General features: G+C 41.9%; 1 protein-coding gene across 1 annotated transcript in view; it reads right to left on the reverse strand.

The window, feature by feature from the left end:
- SEMA3A (semaphorin 3A) overlaps positions 1–22,063 on the reverse strand; it is a 340,089-nt gene that overhangs the window by 53,508 nt on the left and 264,518 nt on the right. The window contains exon 12 of the mRNA XM_089685956.1: positions 5,174–5,265. Within this exon, the coding sequence (XP_089542082.1) occupies positions 5,174–5,265 (92 nt within the window). The remainder of the gene's footprint in view (positions 1–5,173; positions 5,266–22,063) is intronic.

The following is a 22,063-nucleotide window of genomic DNA, read 5'->3' on the forward strand; positions in this document are numbered from 1 at the left end:
AAAGGTGGAGATGTTTAAATCACTAAAGTCAAACGCTGGTAATTACAACAAAACTGCCTTTGCAGTGCTTAACCCTCCCCATTTCCCCACTGCAAGGTTTACATACTCCTTATCACTAGGGGATGAGGAATAAGATATAATATTTACTTTATTCCTCACTCCAGCAGGCTCCCGCCATCTGTGTGACCAGCCCCAGAAGCTTCCTCTATAAGGTGCCCCAGGGCAAAGTTGCACAATGAGTCTGCATTGTACGCAGGAATAGTAAAGGAACACTCACAATTTACAATGAGGAGTAAGATACATTATACACTTTATTTCTCATTCCTTGTGTTAATGAGCATTAAACCCTTGCAGTGCATGGGTGTGGGGGCATCCTGAAGTTGGGCTTTAAAGACAAAAGAGATCTTAGTGGTGGAAATAAATTATTGCATAGGACTGTGCTGAAAGGATGCACAGTTCAGCCAAAGCTGCCTTTTTTAATCCCCTGCTGGAAACTATCTAAAAAAAAATTGTACAGAGTTGGAATTTGAATCTAACTTTTAGTAATTTTATCTTCATTTCTGAAGATGAAATGCTTGCGAATATGCAGCCCAGCTGATCTCTTAAACCTGATCCCCAGAATATTTGTCTATGTCTATCCTGCATTAACCTCCCTGGCGGTATGATTATTTCAGATTTTTGGTGCTGAAAGCGGTACCATTTTTTTGCATGGAAATATGTATTTTTTTTATTGTAGGCTGTAATTTTTAGGAAAAACTCACTGAAATCTGTCCGAACAAGAGTCTAGTAAACATCCCGGGTATGATAAAATTTGAAACACAAAATCATAAATTATAATTTAAATAATCATAAAAATAATATAAAAATAATAAAAAATTTAATTCAATAATATAATCAAACCAAAAACACTGAAATGTGAAATAGAGCGCCAAGTTCGCACATTGCTGAGCTCAGTCGCAAAATCGTTCTCAGTTTCTGATGACGAATTTCCCCCACGAATCATTATCACTCAATTCTGTAAGTGGTTCTGATTTACTATCGCTGTTCTCTAGCTGATCTAAACCGCTTTTGACCTAAAGGGACACTTTTTGGACGCCATGGACATTTCTCAGTTTCCAGGCAGAAAGAACAGACAAAATGCAGGCAGGGCGCAGGACAAAGCACTAGGGACAATATGTATGTGAAATAGGTTGAAACAGCAATGTTTTACTGTGTAAAATGAAAAAAAAAAAAAATGACATTTTTTAAAATTTTTAAATTTCCCGCCGGCGGCGGCGGCAGCGGCGCCCGTACGTCCCGACGTCACAGGGACAGGACACAGAAGCCGGATGCCGGCATCGGCCGGAGGAGATGGCCGGGGACACTGCAGGGGACACATCGTGGGAGCGCAGGGTAAGGTAAGTGAAGAACACATGCCGGAGCAGCGCCTCATGGTATTCCCGAGTGTAGCTCGGGGTTACCGCTTTTGGTACTGAAATGTTACCCCGAGCTACACTCGGGAATACCGCCAGGGAGGTTAAAGTCATAGGGAGTCAGTGGAAACCATCCCCTACAGTAACAGCTATAAAATCCTAATTTTGTCATATATGTTGGACTTGTTATTACAGAGGACTTTAAAAAAGTGGATAATGTGTGGCATAAGCTTCTAATATTGGCCCTGGAATGCCAGGATAGTAGAAACATCCCTCCCAAATGACATCTTTTTTGGAAAAAAGACACTCCAAGGTATTTGCTAAGAGGCATGGTGAGTATTTTTCAGATCTCATTTGTTGCCACAAGTTTTTGGAAAATGAAAAAAATTTATTTTTTCTTTTCTTTATTTCTTTTTCAAAACCCTGTGACAAAAAAATTATATATAGAAAAAACTCACCATGCCTCTGATGCCTCTCAAATTCCTTGGGATGTCTACTTTCCAATAAGGGGTCATTTGGGGGGGGGGGGGGATATGTACTTTAGGGCCTCTGAAACAGTGATAGGTAGTGAGGAAGTGACATGAGGGAATATGCCCTTTGAAAGCTTTTGGGTAATATGTTGCATGACTGCGCAATTACTAGCTGAAATAGAGCATCGCCAAATAGCAAAAAATGGCCTGGTCAGGAAGGGGGAGAAATCTTCCGGAGAGCAAATGGTTAAACAGTAGATTGTTTTTCTGAAATTACATTGAGTTGTATAAGGTGGCCAGCTTTGATCCAAACTAGTTTTTCTTTGCCCTCCAGAGGATTTACCCTCCTTCCTGACCAGGCCATTTTTTGCGATGCAGCGCTGCATTATTTTAACTGACAATTGCGCAGCCATGCAATTCTGCACCCAAATTAAATTTATGTTCCTTTTTCCACACAAATAGAGCTTTTTTGGTGGTATTTGATCACCTCTGCTGATTTTATTTATTTGCGCTGTAAAAAAAAACCTCCAATTATGAGAATAAAAACTATATTTTTGACTTTTTGCTATTAAACATGTCCAGTAAAAAAAATTGAAAAAAATCAAATTTCGTCATACATTTAGGCCAAATTGTATTCTGCTACATGTCTTTGCTAAAAAAAAAAATCCCAAAACATGTAAATTAATTGGTTTACGTGAAAGTTATAGCATCTGCAAATGGTGGTATAGACACTGGAATTTTTTATACTAGTAATCAGCGATTAGCGAGGACAGTGGGACTGCGGGACTGCAGTGGGCATTCTGACACTGACAGGGGGACTGACTAACTGTCACTGACATCCTTAGTGACACCAATACAGTGATCAGTGCTAATAAAAAACTGACACTGTACTAATGACACTGGGCAGGAAGGGGTTAACATTTGGAGCAATCAAAGGGTTAACTGTGTGCTGTGTCACTATGTGCTGTGTCTGTGCTTTACGCTGTAAGCACACTGCTTTGTATGGCTCTGCTACGCAGAGCCCATACAAAACAGTGTGCAGGAGCTGACATGGGAGAGATCTGGATTGTTTACATACAGGTCTCTCCCCGGTCCGTGACACATGATGATCGCCGGTTGCTGGTGGGGAATCACTGACCGGGATCCTGTGATAGATGGGTGCAGTGTGGGTACGGCGCGCACGTCCCACACGAGTCCCCTACCCGGATATGCAAAATACATATATACGTGATTTTGCGCCCCCATGCCGCCCTGTAGCAGTATTTCTGCTATAGGTCGTTGGGAAAGCAGTTAAAGCTAAACTCAAGGCAAGTGGCACAGTGCAAATGAATGCAGTTGAACTGTTTATCTGTGGATATATATGAAATTCTGTTCAATTAATTTTTTGATGCAGGTGCACCTGCAAAACCACCAGGTCCTTGATCCCCACTTCAGCAGCACAACTTGGTCAAGAACACATACATTGCCTGCTGAATGCAGAATATACTGTTTCTAATCTAAAAATAGGTTCACCGTTGCCATAAATTCATTGCAGCAGAATGTAATTGCATCAAAGTGCTTGTACTGTATATACTGTACAAATACATTACAGTACTGTATTCATTTATAACAATACGTGACTACATAAATTAATATCTTTGTATGTTGCTATGTGCAAATAGCTGCAACAAGCCATTGGCAAGTAACATTTACTTAACAATACATTTCAAAGGTAAAGAGGCAATACCCTGTAAAGCAGACTTAAAGGGGTAGTTAACATGTGGCTCCTGTACACATATGTGAGAGTGACATAATTGCAGTTCTTCCATTCAAACGGCCAGAACCCACAAACCTGGAAGGAAGCCCCGGTAAAGATGGAAGCCCTATCAGCTGTGACAGGGCACCGCTGGAGGGCTTCATTTTAAGTCTTTGACTGTGTGCTAGTATGCAGTACATACTAGCACATTATGACATTAACTTGCAGGGGATCCAGGGGCGGACTGACAACTCATGGGGCCCTCGGGCAATACGGGATCATGGGGCCCCTGTGTCCTTACCCAGACTCAAAAAAGCCTATGATAAAGGTACAAGGGGCACCTCATGTGGCCCCCTACTGACCCCAGGCCCTCGGGCAGTGCCCGAGTTTCCAAATGGTCAGTCCGCCCTTGAGGGGATCAGAGTTTTTTCCTATACTTTACTACCGCTTTAATAAAAGTTTTGAAAGTTGTTTTAATGTATTGTTAATATTTCACAAGCCCTAGGCTTGCCCTACGTTTGTTCACCTTGCAGCTAGCCATTTACTTCCACTAAAAATCAGTGATAATTATTATAAAGTTTAGAAACTGCAAATGCATGTAGGTTTGTTACTATGACAACTATTTAACACAATGCTTAACAAGACAGCACATTCTTTTAAGCTAGTATCTGTAAAACAACAAAAAAATGTATTCAATTGCCTTAATATATGTTAAATGCATGGCAATACAATTGGAAAACAGCTTTGGTGTTACTAGATTGAAGACCCTTATGATATATAAAGCTGATTATGACCATAAACCATTTACATTTAATAAAAGACTAAGGCAATTATAGCTACAGGCAACAAACATAACTTGATGTATCTATTGCTGTTTTTTTTCATTTTAAACACAGATCTGGTAAGAAAAGCTGAAAACCTTTTACAGCCTCATCATCACTGTGTGAAATTTAAATGCGTTTGTCTAAACATAGTAGAACATTTTGCAAAATTTCAAGCAATATCAGAACAGAGGAAAAAAGGAATGGGTCAAAATGTGCAAGGCCAGATTCAGACTTGTACATCAAATTCACTGCACATTACTACAAAGCATGTTAATGCATGAAATGGACTGCAGTGCTATTCATTTTGAATGGCACCCCAATGTGCCTTGAAAGTAGTTTGCATTTTAACGCACCATATGTGCACTGTGGTGTGTTGTGTTGAGAAAAAGTATGGAAACCTTAAATACAGTACAGAATGTTGCATGTCAGCCTGCTATAACCCCAAAAGCCTGTTTGTAATAAAATGATTTCTATGTATATTTGGGATCACACTCGCCTTTACCTGACTATGTGATTTGAGCCAAAGGCTGAGCCACTTGTCTCTAGCAATAAAAGTAAGCTTGTTTGTGTAAGAAAAAGTCTCCTAAGGATGTGATTGATCAGAAGCATACAGCTCCATCCTGGGTAAAATAAGTTACATTACTGTATTTTTGCAGAATTCATGCTCACATTTGAGCACAGAAAGGCAGATTATACATGGTTTTTTTTTTCATTAGAAAACATTGTACTAACCCTTAATACAGTCATTTCTTCCAAAAGGACTTCTTCCAAGTCATGCCAAGTTTCCTTGGGAACAGAAACTACCTTCAGAATTGTCCCCATATCTGTGGAAGGAAGAAGAAAGAAGACCAAAGTATGCATTACTGTACAGTTTCTCTGTTATCATAAGTGCAAGTCATACAAACAATGTGTGTGATACAGAAAGCTTATTTTTTTAAAAGGGTGGTTCCTGTGAGATGTTATTAGGACCCTGGAATAAAAACAAATGTTACTTTAATTTTCTATTTGCATTGGAGGGTTTCAGACCTAAAAAAATCAATCAGTGTCAACTTAGTGCATGAGCATACAGTAGGAAAGGCCAAACTCAAAACCAGTTATTAACCACTTGCCCTCCAGAGGATTTACCCTCCTTCCTGACCAGGCCATTTTTTGCTATACAGCACTGTGTTGCTTTGACAATTGCGCGGTCATGCAATGCTGCACCCAAATGAAATTTATGTCCTTTATTTTACCACAAATAGAGCTTTCTTTCAGTGGTATTTGATCACCTGTGTGTTTTTATTTTTTGCGCTATAAACAAAAAAAGACTGACAATTTAAAAAAAAAAAAAACTATATTTTTTACTTTTTGCTCTAAAACATATCCAATAAAAAATTTAAAAAATCAGATTTCGTCATAAATTTAGGCCAAAATGTATTCATCTACATGTCTTTGCTAAAAAAAAATTCCCAATACATGTACATCAATTGGTTTACATGAAAGTTAAAGCATCTAAAAATGGTGGTATATATACTGGAATTTTTATTTTTTTATACTAGTAATATGGTGATCAGCAACTTATAGCAGGACTGAGAGACTACGGCGGGTATTCTGACATTGGGTGCGAACTGACTAACTGCCACTGACATCCCCAGTGACACTAATACAGTGATCAGTAAAATAAAAAGTACTGACACTATACTTATGACACTGGGCAGGAAGGGGTTAACATCTGGGCCAATCAAGGGGTTAACTGTGTGCTGTGCTGTGTTTTACAACATGTGCAGTGTGTGTTTTACTTGAGAAATATCCTGCTGTGTATTTCTCTGCTATACAAAGCAGCATTTTACTGCTGGCAAGAGAGAGATCTGTGTTGTTTGCACACAGGTCTCTCCCTTGTTAGTGTTGCTCGGTGAACACCTGGTGCCGGCAGAGGATCTCTGGCTGGGACCCGGTGGTTGACATCCGTAGCCACCTATGGCGGCACAGGTAGGGCAGTTTGCGCACGCCCTACTCGTAAATGAAAATCACGTGTATATATATATATATATATATATATATAGAGAGAGAGAGAGAGAGAGAGTTTGCGCAGCCCTGCCGCCCTGTAGCAGTATTTCTGCTATAGGGCAGAGGACAACCGGTTAATATCACATGTACAAGGACAACAACATAGTCCCTGATCTATTATTAGCAAGGAACATGGCATGCATGAAATAAAAAGAAAATCTATGTATGTATGTGTATAAAAATCCACTGTTTGCAAATAAATAGTACCTATTAAAAGGTTAGGTTCACCTTTTGGAGAATGTTACACATTACACTCATATTTAGAGCGTAACAGGTAACATGTTCCAGCTCCTGCCTCGCTTACCCCCCAATTCCCTCTGTTCCTCTCCACACATATCACATTTCCAAATTGGTATGGCTGTGCGAAACTCTTCCCACACAACCATATAATTCATTCACAGGAAAGTGTGAATGGAGAAAATTCAAGTCTGCCACCATCTGCTTAATTAACTGTGAAAGCACTGATGAGTACCCTCCTACAGTAGCTCATTCACACTCCCTTCAGCTTAGTAACTTAGAGCCCAAATGGAGGAACAGGCACAAAGCTGGAGGATGTGTCTGTAGGAGTCGGACATTACACTCGCAATCAACAATGCAATGCTCTGCAAAGTCCTCTGAAAAAAATAACAAATGCACATGCTTTTCCTGCAAAAATACAGTACGTGCAATCATCATTTTCAAAAAGGTACATTTAGCCTTTTAAAATGATCTGGAATGTAACAAAAGTCATCTAGGTCCAGATACCAAATGTTTAGCATCTTGTTAATAATAACTACTATATATCCAAAAGCCTCACCAATACAAAAAATGGTGAACATGAAAGTTTATTATTGTATAGATAACACAGTGACAACTGCCTATTGATGGACAAAGAGGAAAGTCATAAGGGGTTTATTTACTAAAGGCAAATGGACTGTGCACTTTGCAAGTGCAGTTGCTACAGAGCATAGTAAATGAGGGGAAGCTCTACTGACTTCCATCATCCAATCATTGTTCAACAAAATGCTGGGTTTTTTTTATGTTCCTTGCATGTGATTGGGTATTCTTTGTAAAATGAAGCTTCACTTCATTTATTAAACTCTGAATCAACTGCATTTGCAAAGTGCACCGTTTTTTTGCCTTTAGTAAATGAATCTCAGTCTTTAGCTTTGTATCAGTTTGTTTTTCCTACTCTAATGAAGCAAGGTAGTATACATGTCCTCTTTTGTTACTCCACTGAAACAAAGGGATTGATTTGCTAACACTGGAGAGTGTAAAATCTGGTACAGATGTGCTTGGTATTTACAATCAGATCATCTTTATTAAACTTTGCTTTTTTCTTTCCCATTTTCACAAGAAAACATACACTTCACATTAACCAAACTTTTAGCTCCAGTTACCTTCTATCTATCTATCTATCTATCTATCTATCTATCTATCTATCTATCTATCTATTCAGTCGTATCCAACCCTTGGCGATTGCATGGACCTTCACTCGTAAGCAACTTTTTCCATGAATTCTCTTACAGGGTAGGTTGCCAGGTCTTTCCCCAACCCCTACCATGCAGAAGATCCCACATGGCCAGGGATGAAACTAGGACAATTCAGACAGAAGCCAATTAACCTACCAGCATGTCTTTGGAGTGTGGGAGGAAACCGGAGTACCCGGAGAAAACCCTTGCAAGCACAGGGAGAGCATGCAAACTCCATGCAGGAGGCGCCATGGTTGGGAATTGAACCCATGACCCATTTACTGCACGGCAGACGTGCTAACCACTAAGCCACTGTGCCGCCCCCAGTTATCTTAGTATTCCAATATTTCATAGTCTACAATATATGCATATATATATACCAACAAACTCCATTGCCCTCTTGAAACCCTATCCATTCAAGTTTCTTAAACTAAATTATATACAACAAATAAATATTAAGTGATTTTGCTGTTATATAAATACACCCTTTATTTAAGACTCTCTAAAAATCAGAGAGATTCTCCCAATTTTTCCAGAGATTCTATTTATGTATTAATTATTCAACTTTCCAAGTGCACTATATCCTTTCACTCTTATTTGTATCTGTGACAACCCCATATTTTCCATCTGCTAATTTCCACTTACTTTAATCCCTCAACTACTAGTGTACTGTCCTCAATATTATCTACCACAAAACAAAAACCTTATGTGCTTCACCCTAACAACCTATTCCTAACTAATTGTACAGGATTTAATCCAGGTATGTCCAGCCAGTTACACCACAGTTTTGAAAAATGTATCTGGGCAACCCCTATGTTGATAAACCATATATTCTCTTTGTAAGACTTCATTAACTGTTTTTACCCATAGTGAGTTGGGGGGGGGGGGGGGCGTGGAGATCTATTTCTGCACTATCAATTTTTTTGTTATATACAGCAAATGAAGGATCGCCATAGAGGTCTGAGGAGTATATACTTCTGTATCCAGCCACCCCACTACACATATCTTGAGTTCCATCAGAATATTAACTCTAAACACATTATTAATACTGTCCAATACACAAGTCTAGTATCTAACCAACTTAGGACATCTCCACATCATATGTACCAGCATCCCAACATCCCTCCACATCATGGACATAGAGGAGCATCCCTCTTATGCCACTTAAAAAGTGTCTAGGCGGTATAATATGTCCAATGTATTACAAACAATTGGGTAAGTCTCTGAGATGCAGAAAGAGATACCTGTTCTACATTATAAAGAATATCAGACCACTCCTCATGATTGGTATTCAATCAGCTTCTAACTTCAGCATGTTCAATTAAGCTATGACAAAAAAAAAAATGGAACCTGATTGTTTTCTCTGCAGAGCTGCACCAGATTTTGCACTCTCCAGCTTTAGTAAATCAATCCTAAAGCATACCCGTTATTAACTGCAAGTATGCAAATAAACAACAAAATGGTTAACATGCAGTAAGGGCTCGTTCACACTTGACTGTTTTTCCAACTCTTGCCAAATGCCCCTATAGCATTTGACAAGTGTTGTTCTGACGTTTGCGGAGTGTTTTTAATGCTCCACAAAGCTCCGCAAACACTGCATGCGCAGTTTAGCGGCGGTTGCTAGGCGTTTGCCAAGCGCTAAAAATGCCCCACAAATGCCTATAATGAAGTTTGAATGGTGTTACTGCTCCGCAAACGCCTCACAACTGCGTCGCAAACGCACCACAAACGCCGGCCGGGCATTTGCGGAGCGGCACCATAGACTCGAATAGGAGGCTTCAACTCCTCCTGACTCGACCAGAGGTGTCCGTTTTGCCACAACGCTAATGCTCCCGTTTGAACAGTACTATGTGCTGCAATGTGCAGAATTTTCCCAGGCATTTGGGAAACGGTAAAAAGCGCTTCCCAAACACCTGTCTGCCACTTGCTAACAAGGCTAGTGTGAACGTAGCCTTATGCATGTTATGCAGTTACCAAAGTTATGTATCTAAGGACCAGAGAAACACCAGTAACCTGAAATACTCTGTTTGACGTTAGAAAGTTTGCTCTTTACTTTCCGTCATCCAACATCTTTCTTTTGGCCACTGGAATAGACCATTACATGTGCAAAAGGGCAAACGATTATACAGTTAGGAGCCAGCTTTCTAATAGAACTCAGTATAAGTACAACAGAACACCAAATGTTTCAGGGAATTTTAGGACACAACTGTAGATATATGCAGGAATTCTACAAGTAGGATACTTGTAGAATTACAGACAGTACAGATTAGTGTTAACATACAATTAGTCCTGTGATATAATAGTATATATTATAAATTATTAGTGAAAATCTATGATGAAGAACATTTCGAATGTCTTACTACACAGATTTGTTTACTCATTGCATCTTTTGGAAGTAGTCATTAAGTCCAGTGTTGTGCCTCTTCCCCCTCGCTCTGTTGTGCCAGTTAGAAAACACAGCATAGTGAGGATTCTGTCCCTTGAGTTGGCCTTTAAGGCAAAATAAGTGCAAATCCCATAGTAGACAATCAAATCTTTCACTGGCCTAACTATAGTAAATTACATAAAAATTAAATGCTGTTTATGGGGCCCTTCAATAAAGCCTTGGGACTTTTTTTGACAAATGTATGAGATGAAAAGGTGAATATTCCCAGAAAGATGTATGGATTTTCCATTTTTAAAAAGCAAATGTTACATTAACAAATGTTTTTTCTGGTTCTTTTAAATTGGCCAGCATCATGTGTACGAAATAACTCTGAAATTTAAAACATAAAAGTGGGAAATGCATAACTTTTTGATGTAACACTATGTTTTTTATAGTTCCTTTAAAGAGAACAGAAAGTGTCACATGTACAAATGTCCAGATAACATCTTTGTTGATCTTTGAGGGCACTTGTCAAGCTGGAGTATGGCTAAATTTACACTTCACAACCTATGCAGCTGCATGCTGGAGGCAGTTCATTAATCTTACGGAGCTACATTCCGGTCCAAAGTACAGCACTTAGAAATAATCTGACACATCCACATTTCATTGTTTTAAAGCCCTGTAAAATTTTGTTGTCTTCCCTTATGCATCTCTGAATATAAACTTTAATGCTAAAAAATGTGGGCAATGCCAAACAAACAGACATAGAAATTTGCCTACAAGCTGATCTTACAGAACTCTAGCTGATAAAAGATAAAAGTACTATCAACACAACAAATGTTATTTTTTTATTGTATGTAACGTGAAAAAGATAAGGAGATTTTTTTTTTTCATCTATTCCTTTTAAGCCTTATTCTTACAGAAACTTTGTATTTTACTTTTTATGGTTAATAAACTGTAGAGCTTTCTGCAAATTGTTGTCACTTTGTAAATAATAGAAACTACTAGAACATACTAATACTACTACTACGACTAGTTCATACATTAACCCTTCTTTATCAGACAGTACATTTACTAGCTTCCATTTTTTATTTGATGTGGGTTGTATTTTCTGTACACCAGCAGGGTTTTTCAGCTAAAAATCTGTTACAAACTTGTACATTTCAAGTTGAATATATGATTAAAAATACATAAGCAACAGGTTTTTTTTTACTGTATATCTAGGTTTCCCACCTTCTCATAATATTCGAGACAACACAACAAGAACCATCGATCTCATCCATGTGGCTCGACAGATTTATTCCAGTACTTCTTCTTTTCCAGATGCTGAGAAGCCTTCACTCAGCTGGGATTTAATTTTCTCAACAGTAGAACACAAGGGCCTCCAGTAAAAGATGCTGGGATGGATATGAGCCCTATACACCAGCCCCTCAGCTTCCATCAAAACTAATGGTGTCCCGTGGGACCCATTTGATATATCCAATGGTACCAGACAAGCTTGTCTATTATCCCTATTATTTTCATCCTGACACTAGAAACTTTTTTTTTTAGAAAAGTCTGGAATAAACCATATACTTATGGCATTTCCCTTAGCGGCATACAACAGAAGGTCACAACTTATGCAGATGACCTGCTCTTCTTAATATATGAACCTTTCACCTCCCTCCCTAACCTCATATCTCAATTATTAACATGTGGAGCTCTTTTCAATTCCAGTTTTTTTTTTTTAATACATCCATAGCCTTCAACCTAACCCTCCAATCCCTCAAGCCACCTTTCTTCAACAACCTTTTCTCTTTAACTGAGCTACAGAATTGAAATGATACCTCGGGATCCAACTGCCAGCTGACCTTAACAAATCTGTGATCTTTTTTCTGTTCCTGTACCATACCAAATAAGATATCTTGAAGTGACCACAAGGCAAATTCTCCTGTTTTGGTAGATGTGGTATTCCCAAGATGAGTGTAATGCATTTTAAATCTACTCCAAACCCTACCTATAGCCTTACCCAATGCCTGCTTTAATAGATCAGAACAAAATATCTAACATTCCTATGATCCGACTCACCATCTCATGTTAAGAGAACTCTTATGAAACTTAAAAATGGCATAGGCGTGCCTGACCCTCTTCTGTATCACTAGTCAGTCCACCTTACCACAAACAATGGACAACTTTAGAAGATTTGCTATCTTTCCCCACCAGGGATTATCCTGGTCCCCATTGAAATTTCACCTCACTCCAAACATCCAACTACTGGACCAAGTGATTGGCTAACTGCTTCCTTGAACTTTCCCAAGCACCTTCAAGGAGTAAATGAGTGAGGAGTCACTCTTATCATCAGGCACCCTGCATTCTACACAGGCCTACCTGACTTTACTGTCCACCAATGTTTAGAGTTTAGAGCTACCCACTTAATTTACTCTGACAGATGTACCTCACCTACACACCTCTCCATAACATTGGGGTTCTGGAGGGAATTGCAACTGTCAAATATTTTATCCTCACTCCCACCCCCCTTTGTCTTTCCTAGTTAACAAGATTTGAAATTGTATGTGATGACACTGCTATATTCAGAGGTACCTTATCAGAATCCTATGCAAATATCCTTGATAAAAAATCAAATCTATCTAAGCACTATATTTGAAAATGGGAACAGGAGTTAAATATCTCCTTTGCCACAGCACAAGTTGGCCAAGTCACATACATCTCTTATAAGGCATGGCTAACAGATACTAAACAACCACATATATATTTTTAACACAATGGTAATCCAGAATGACCCCCAAGCATTACTCTTTCATCCTACACCCTCAAGAAAAGCATACAAAAGCTATTTACTCATTCACTTGCTTAAAGCTGTGAAATCAAGCATTCCACCTGTGTGGAAATGCACCATGCCCCCAAACAGTTGTGCAATGGTCCACAAAAATTAACAAAGTCATGGCTATGGAGTACCTTATGTTCTCACTGAGGGATTGGAGCAAACATTTCAGGAATTGGGGTAAAGACTTGGTTCTAATGGACTAAATTCAAAACTTACTTGGATTATAGACTCGGCCTACCTGCTTCCATACCTACCTCACAAAATTGCAACACTGTTTTGATAAATAGCTATTGGAAACCCAAATGCATTTGGCCTATCTAGCCCTCTAACCAGCAAGAGGTTCTTTTCCTCCCAGTGCATGGCATTTTCCTTCCCTCCCTCTACTTCTCCTTTGCTCTACCCAAGCAAACAAAAAAGACATTAATACTTGCTATTTATCTGTATTATATCTGTTCTTGCCCACACTCTGGTAAGCGTATTGTTGAATAATTTATGCATTTGATACATTGTCCCCAAATATAAACCATAAGGCAGGCCTACAATCCTTTGTCAGCCTATGGTTTTTGGCTCCATGCTTTACCATAAATAAAATAAAAAAAAATACAGAAAAATGCATGTCAAAACAATCATTACATCCAAACATAGGCAGCTGAAGTTATTTGAATACTTTGAATTTTCCTGTGAAAATCAACCTTGGCCCTGTTTCCAATTCACTATTCGTTTATGAGGCTTTACATCTGAATAAAGGGCCATTAGAGATTTTCAGGGACTGCACAGTGCAGGAGTGAATGCGACTTTTACAGATTAATTTAGCTATCTATACAGTATCTCTTCAGATCTCTGTTTATGGATGTTATTGTCATATGCAGTTTAAATATCAGTTTATACACTGCTCAAGATAAATTAAAGGAACACTTTATATTCAGAGTATAGCATCAAGTCAATTAAACTCCTAGGATATTGATCTGGTCTGTTAAGTAGCAGAGAGGGTTGTTAATCAGTTTCAGCTGCTTTGGTGTTAATGAAATTAAAAACAGGTGCACTAAATGGGCAACAATGAGATGACCCCAAAAACAGGAATGATTTTACAGGTAGAGGCCACTGACAGTTTTTTCCCTACTCATCTTTTCTGACTGTTTTTCACTAGTTTTGCATTTGGCTGGGGTTAATGTCACTACTGGTAGCATGAGACGATACCTGGACCCCACAGAGGTTGCACAGGCAGTCCATCTCCTCCTCGATGGTACATCAATACATGCCATTGCCAGAAGGTTTGCTGTGTCTCCCAGCACAGTCTCAAGAGCAAGAATGAGATTCCAGGACCCAGGCAGTTACTCTAGGAGAGCTGGACTGGTCTGTAGAAGGTCCTTAACCCATCAGCAGGCTCGATATCTGCTCCTTTGTGTAAGAAGGAACAGGATGAGCACTGCCAGAGCCCTACAAAATGGCCTCCAGCAGGCCACTGGTGTGAATGTCTCTGACCAAACAATCAGAAACAGACTTCATGAGGGTGGCCTGAGGGCCCAACATCCTCTAGTGGGCCCTGTGCTCACTGTCTGGCACCAAAGAGCTCAATTGGTATTTGCCATTGAACATTAGAAATGGCAGGTCTGCCACTGGTGCCCTGTGCTTTTCACAGATGAGAGCAGGTTCACCTTGAGCATATGTGACAGACATGAAAGGGTCTGCAGAATCCATGGAGAACATTATACTGCCTGTAATATCATTCAGCATGACCGTTTTGGTGGTGGGTCGTGATGGTCTAGGGACGCATCCATGGTGGGATGCACAGACTTCTACAGGCTAGACAATGGCACCCTGACTGTCATTAGGTAACGGGATGAAATCCTTTGAGATCCATTGTCAGACCCTATGCTGGTGCAGTGGTGCAGTTCCTGGGTTCCTCCTGGTGCACGACAATGCCCGGCCTCATGTGGCGAGAGTATTCAGGCTGTTCCTGAAAGAATCTATACCACTAAATGGCCTCCACACTCGCCTGACCTAAATCCAATAGAACACCTCTGGGATATATTGTTTCAGTCCATCCGACGCAAGCAGGTTGCCCCTCAGACTGTCCAGGAGCTCAGTGATGCCCTGGTCCAGATCTGGGAGGAAATACCCCAGGACACCATCCGTCATCTCATTAGGAGCATGCCCCAACATTGTCAGGCATGCATACAAGCACGTGGGAGCCATAAAAACTACTGAGTACCATTTTGAGTTTCTGCAATGAAATTTCAGCAAAATGGACTAGCCTGCTGTTTCATTTTTTTCACTTTGATTTTCAGGGTGTTTTTGAATTAATTCCTCTGCAGGTTGATAATTTTTATTTACAGCAAACAATGGGGCACCCTTATGTTCCTAACACATTACCCAGTCAATATCAGTATAGATCTCCAGCATCACATTTTTCCCCATTAAAATCTGATGTGTTTTCAAAGTGTTCCTTTAGTTTTTTAGTGTAATAATTAGAGATGAGCGAATTATTCAAAAATTCGATTCGGCTGATTCGCCGAAATTGAGGAAGAAATTCGATTCAATGCGAATTAATTCGCTACGAATTTAACTTATTAAAAGGGTTTCTAGGCTTCAGAGAGCCTTTAAATTAGTGCAGAACACTGTACCTTTAATTTAAATGCCCTTGGAGATGAGGAAGGACAAGGAGAGGAGAAGGAGAAGGATGAGAAGAAGGAGAAGGAGAAGGATGAGAAGAAGGAGAAGGATGAGAAGAAGGAGAAGGATGAGAAGAAGGAGAAGGAGAAGGAGAAGGAGAAGGATGAGAAGAAGGAGAAGGAGAAGGATGAGAAGATGGAGAAGGAGAAGGATGAGAAGAAGGAGAAGGAGAAGGATGAGAAGAAGGAGAAGGAGAAGGATGAGAAGAAGGAGAAGGATGAGAAGAAGGAGAAGGAGAAGGATGAGAAGAAGGAGAAGGAGAAGGATGAGAAGAAGGAGAAGGATGAGAAGAAGGATGAGAAGAAGGATGAGAAGAAGGAGAAGGATGAGAAGAAGGATGAGAAGAAGGAGAAGGATGAGAAGAAGAAGGATGAGAAGAAGAAGAAGGATGAGAAGAAGGAGAAGGATGAGAAGAAGGAGAAGGATGAGAAGAAGGATGAGAAGAAGGAGAAGGATGAGAAGAAGGATGAGAAGAAGGAGAAGGAGAAGGAGAAGGATGAGATGAAGGAGAAGGAGAAGGATGAGAAGATGGAGAAGGATGAGAAGAAGGAGAAGGAGAAGGATGAGAAGAAGGAGAAGGAGAAGGTTGAGAAGAAGGAGAAGGAGAAGGAGAAGGATGAGAAGAAGGAGAAGGAGAAGGATGAGAAGAAGGAGAAGGAGAAGGATGAGAAGAAGGAGAAGGATGAGAAGAAGGAGAAGGATGAGAAGAAGGATGAGAAGAAGGAGAAGGAGAAGGATGAGAAGAAGGAGAAGGAGAAGGATGAGAAGAAGGAGAAGGAAACAAATAGATACAATGTTTCAACCGCTGTATGGAGGGAATGTCACAGAACTGTCAGAAATAGCGGAGCTCTGCAGATACACTTAGCGGAGCTCTGCAGATAGATACAGCGGTTGAAACATAGGCTATGTTTCAACCGCTGTATGGAGTGAATGTCAGAGAACTGTCAGAAATAGGCTATTTCTGACAGTTCTGTGACATTCCCTCCATACAGCGGTTGAAACATTGTATCTATTTGTTTCCATTTATGGAATTTATTTATTTATTTACAGACTAATGCAAGTCTCCAGCAGAGCATTGCAGCCCAGCAGCAAGCCCTGGAACAAGCGGAGGCCCGCCATAGGGAATTGCTGGCGCAGCAGGACCAGAGACACCAGCAACACATTGAGGCCATCAAGAAGCAGCTCTAGCAGAGGCAGCAGACTGAGGCTGGGAGTGATTCTGGCAGTAAACCATCATTTTGTGTGGGCCGTTTTTTGCCAAAAATGACTGGAGAGGATGATCCTGAGGTGTTTTTAACCACATTTAAACGAACTGCTGAAAGGGAAAAGTGGCCTAAGGAGCAGTGGGCTGGACTGATGGCCCCATTATTATCTGGTGAGTTGCAGAAAGCTTATTATGACCTGAAGCCTGACCAAGCAAAACACTATGAGGTGCTGAAAGTAGAAATATTTGCGTGATTGGGTGTTACCCCTGCTGTCCGAGCTTAGCGGGTGCATAATTGGACTTTTCGGCTTGGAAAACCCCCCAGGTCACAGATGTAAGATCTCATTCACCTGAGCAGGAAATGGCTGCAGCCAGAGACTTTGACCGCACCAAAAATTGTGGAACGTGTTGTTATAGATCGGTTCCTGAGATCTCTTCCTATTGCCATTCAAAGGTGGGTCAGCCATGGAGACCCAGAGACAGCGGACAAGCTTGTGGATCTAGTTGAGAGGTACTTGGCTATGGAGAACCTGACCTCCTTTTCCAGACTTTCCACCCTAAGACCAGACCATCCCCAGTGGCGGGTAAGATTGTCAGGAATGGACTCAGCACTGGTGGTGGGACTCACCTGCCGTGTGGGCTTCAGTACCAGGGCTGACCAGCGGGTGCTCTCAGCAGCCAGAAGCTCACTCCTGCAGTCAGCCAACACCTGGGGCTGATTGCAGGAGGTGCATTTAAGGAATGACCAGGCCTGTGATCAGTGCCTTGGTGTGTTTCCCATGAGCCCCTGTACCTTGTATCCTGTTCCTCTGCCTATCTGATTTGTTGCCGACTCTGCATTGTTCCTGACCCTGCTGACCGTCTCCTGTTTAACCCCTGGCTTGCCTGACCATCCTTCTGCCTGATCCTCTGTACCGTGCTGCCTGTGAGTTACTGAACCCGGCTTGTGACCCTGACTATTCTCTGCCTGCTCCTTCGGGTACCTCGCTGCCCGCACGTTGCTGACCTGGCCTGCCTGACTACGCCTTACGCTACCCAGACGATCCATCCATCCTGCACGGATCCAGCCATCCCTGCTCACACCTTCTGCCTCTTCACATCAGGCTTCCTACCTGCATATACCTCTGGCGGATCCCTCTACCACGAGCAGGTGTACTCAGGGGCCGCAACCTGGTTCCTGTCTGCTCCAAGTCCATCCCCACCATCAGGGGCCCTGGTGAATAAGCAGACTGGGACTTAGACTCCGCGCCCTGGGGAATCCTGTCCTGAGGACTGCTAGGGGTACCACCAGATGGTCGTTAACAGAACCATATGGCCAGCCTGGCCCTTCCACCTCTCCAGCCCTGACTGCGCCTGTGTTCCTGCACATACTAAGATTAGTGGAAGGTTGGTTTATTTACTGTGCGTTGTATATTTGGGTAGCTAATAATAAATTATATTATATCATTCCTGAAGCCTGTTACTTCCCTGTGTCTGTCCACACACCTCTGGTCACACCCAGATCCTTGACAAAGATGATACCAAGGGGTGAGGGTGGAGAAAGCGGACGGGAAGGTCAAGGCTGCAAGAGGCGGCGAAAAAGGTTATTTGATACCGCTGCCGACAAGAGGGACATATTACAGCCAATTGCCTAGTAGTGGATGAGCCAATGCAATGTGACTTTCTAAAGGACAGATGTCAGTCGCTGTTTGCGACAGTCGCATACACTGCCAGCCAGGGAACCGAGAAACATTTATGTAAATATCTATTAATGGAAGTAATGTTGTTGTGTTGCTGGATTCAGGGAGCCTGGTAACATTGATAAAAGAGGAATTAGTCCCTACAGAGGTCCCTGGTCATAAAAAGGTGGCTGTTATTTGTGTGTATGGGAACACCAGAGAATATCCAGTGGCAACCTTTTGGGACCCCCAAAGGTAACCTGTCTCTTCACGTAGGGTTTTTGCCTCACTCACCACATGATGCCATTGTGGGGAGGGATTTCCCAAAATTCTGGGAACTCTGGGATTGTCTTGACCCCCCCCCCCCCCACTGTCTCCCCTTCAGACCAGGAAAGTGAATCCCAGGAATCCTCTGAGTATGGTGAGGACTCTCCCAAGTTCCTCTTGTCAGTATTAGCAGGGGAGACTCAAGGAACTAGGGAGGAGCCTACCTCGTCAGACGAAAACATGCCGGATGTTGAGTTTTCTGACTTAGAGGTTCATAGGGAAAATTTTGCCACTGAACAGTTAAAAGTCCCCACACTGATAAAAGCATGGGAAAATGTGGTAAAAATAGATGGCGAACTAGTGAACCCAGATAAGACTTGTGTTTATCCGTACTTTCTTGTGAAAAGGGATCTACTATATCGAGTCGCTCAGGGGCAGAAGAAACCATTGAGCAACTGGTGGTGCCCAGACCTTACAAGAAGTTGGTGTTGGAATTGGCCCATGGACACATCCTTGGAGGTCATTTGAGCGCAGAGAAAATAGAGAGTATTGCAGAGGTTCTATTGGACTGGGGTTATTAAGGAAATAGAAAATTACTGTCCCTCTTGCCCTCTGTGTCAGAAGTTAGCCCCTATGCCCCATTTCCGTAGGCCACTCATACCTCTTCCTATCATTGAGGTCCGTCTTGAGGGGGCATCAGTAGGTGTTGATCATACGCGACTATGCCACCCACTATCGAGAGGCAATTCTGCTCTGAAATACCTCTGCCAAGACGCTAGCTAAGGAGCGATTTCTCGTTTTCAGCCGAGTAGGTATTTCAAAGGAACTGCTTACGGACCAGGGAACCCCCTTTATGTCCCGGGTGAAGAAAGAGCTGTGTAAGTTGTTCAAAGTACAAGAATTGTGCACCTCTGTGTATCATCCCCAAACAGATGGGTTGGTTGAAAGGTTCAACAAAACACTGAAACAAATGTTAAGGAAGGTGGTCGATAAAGATGGAAAGGGTTGGGATTATCTAATACCCTATTTGATGTTTGCCATCCAGAGGTACCCCAGTCCTCTACAGGTTTTTCACCTTTTGAGGTACCCAAGAGGGCTGTTGGGTATTGCCAAAGAAACTTGGGAAAGTGAGAGTTCACTCCACCAGAGTGTGATTGAGCACGTCGCCCAAATGCAAGATAGAATTGCACAGGTAATGCCAATCATAAAAGAACATTTGGGCCAAGCGCAGTTGGCGCAGCAGAGGGTGTACAATCGGGGCCCAGACCCGGTCATTTGCCCAGGGAGATAGAGTACTAGTGCTAATCCCTACAGTTGAAAAAAATTCCTGGCCAAATCTCATGGCCCATATGAGGTGATTGAGAGAGTGAGCGAGGTGAATTACAGGGTCAGACAACCAGGAAGGTGAAAACCTGAACAGATATATCACATTAATCTGTTGAAGGCCAGGAGGGACAGGGAATCCCTTTCCCTGTCCCCAGCACAATCTGACTGCTTGGTTCCTGAGGTTGGAATAGCAGTCACTCTATCTAAAACTCAACAAAAGGAAGTTAAAGAGTTTGTGCTCCGCAACACAGAAGTTTTTTCTGAGCTGCCGGGACAAACCTCTGGGGTGGAGCATGACATTATCACCCCGCCAGGTGAAAGGGTAAAACTAAAACCCTATAGAATCCCAAAGGACCGTCGGGAGACAATACATGGGGAAGTGCAGAGAATTCTGGATTTGGGGGTGATAGAGGAGTCCCAGGGTGACTGGTCCAGCCTCATAGTGTTGGTGCCCAAACCAGATGGGAGCTGATGATTTTGTAACAACTTTCGACAGGTAAACAAAGTTACAAAATTTGACACCTACCCCATGCCACAGATAGATGAATAAATCGACCGACTGGGAGCAGCCCGGTACATGACAATGCTCGATTTGACCAAAGGATATTAGCAGATTCCCCTAGCTGAGTCAGCAAAGGAGAAGACTGCATTTGTAACAGCGGACGGGTCATTCCCGTATAGAAGAATGCCGTTCGGGTTACAGAATACACCGGCCACCTTTCAGTGGAAAATGGATCAGATTCTTCACCCTCATCAAAAGTATGCTGCAGCTTACCTGGATAATGTGATTGTCCATAGCACAGATTGGGCCTCACATTTGCCAAAATTTCAGGCTGTATTGGATTCTATACAGAAAGCTGGGTTTACGGTCAACCCAAAGAAGTGTACTATTGGACAGGAAGAGGCCAGATACCTTGGGTACACTATTGGGAGAGGAGTAATAAAACCTCAAATCAACAAAGTTGAAGCGATATAAAGTTGGCCACGTCCAAACAACAAGAAGCAGGTACGGGCCTTTCTAGGAATTGCTGGCTACTATCGACAATTCATTCCCCATTTTGCTTCTCTGGCAGTGCCCCTAACCAACTTGACAAAAGGGAAGGAGTCGGTCATGGTTAAGTGGTCCCCAGAGACTGAAGCAGCATTTCAGTCTTTAAAAAGGGCCTTATGTAGCCAGCCAGTTTTATACTCACTGGACTTCTCTAAAGACTTTGTGGTCCAGACGGATGCATCCGATGTTTGCTTAGGAGCAGAGTTGTCCCAGGTTTGGAAGGGGGAGGAACACCCAGTAATCTACCTCAGCAGAAAGCTAAAATCTCACGAGGAAAATTACGCCACAATTAAGAAGGAGTGTTTAGCGGTACAGTGGGCCCTAGATTCCCTTCGGTACTACAGTATCTGCTAGGCAGACATTTTGACCTGATCACGGATCACTCTCCCTTAAATTGGATGGCTCAAAATAAAGAGACCAATAGAAGGGTAAATAAGTGGGCCCTGGCCCTGCAAGAATTCCACTTCACTGTAAAGCATCGCTCTGGGGTTCAGATGGGGAATATGGATGCTTTATCCCGAGTTCATGCCTGCCTGACCACTTGTGTTACAACCTCAAGGTTGAAACAAGAGGGGGGGTAAGTGACAGTAGACAGGTAAAATCACCTGATTGCGTCCAGGATGGACTATACATTTGTCCAAGATTTAGACTCTATGTGGATTTGTTCCACTAGGGCAGGGGTGGGCAACTGTGGTCCCACTACAAGTCCCATGAGGCATTGCAAAACTGACAGTTACAAGCATGACTCCCAAAGGCA

The sequence above is a fragment of the Staurois parvus genome, unplaced genomic scaffold (assembly GCF_062004578.1).
Source record: "Staurois parvus isolate SC_StPar_1 unplaced genomic scaffold, SC_StPar_1.0 ptg000019l, whole genome shotgun sequence".
NCBI lineage: Eukaryota > Metazoa > Chordata > Amphibia > Anura > Ranidae > Staurois > Staurois parvus.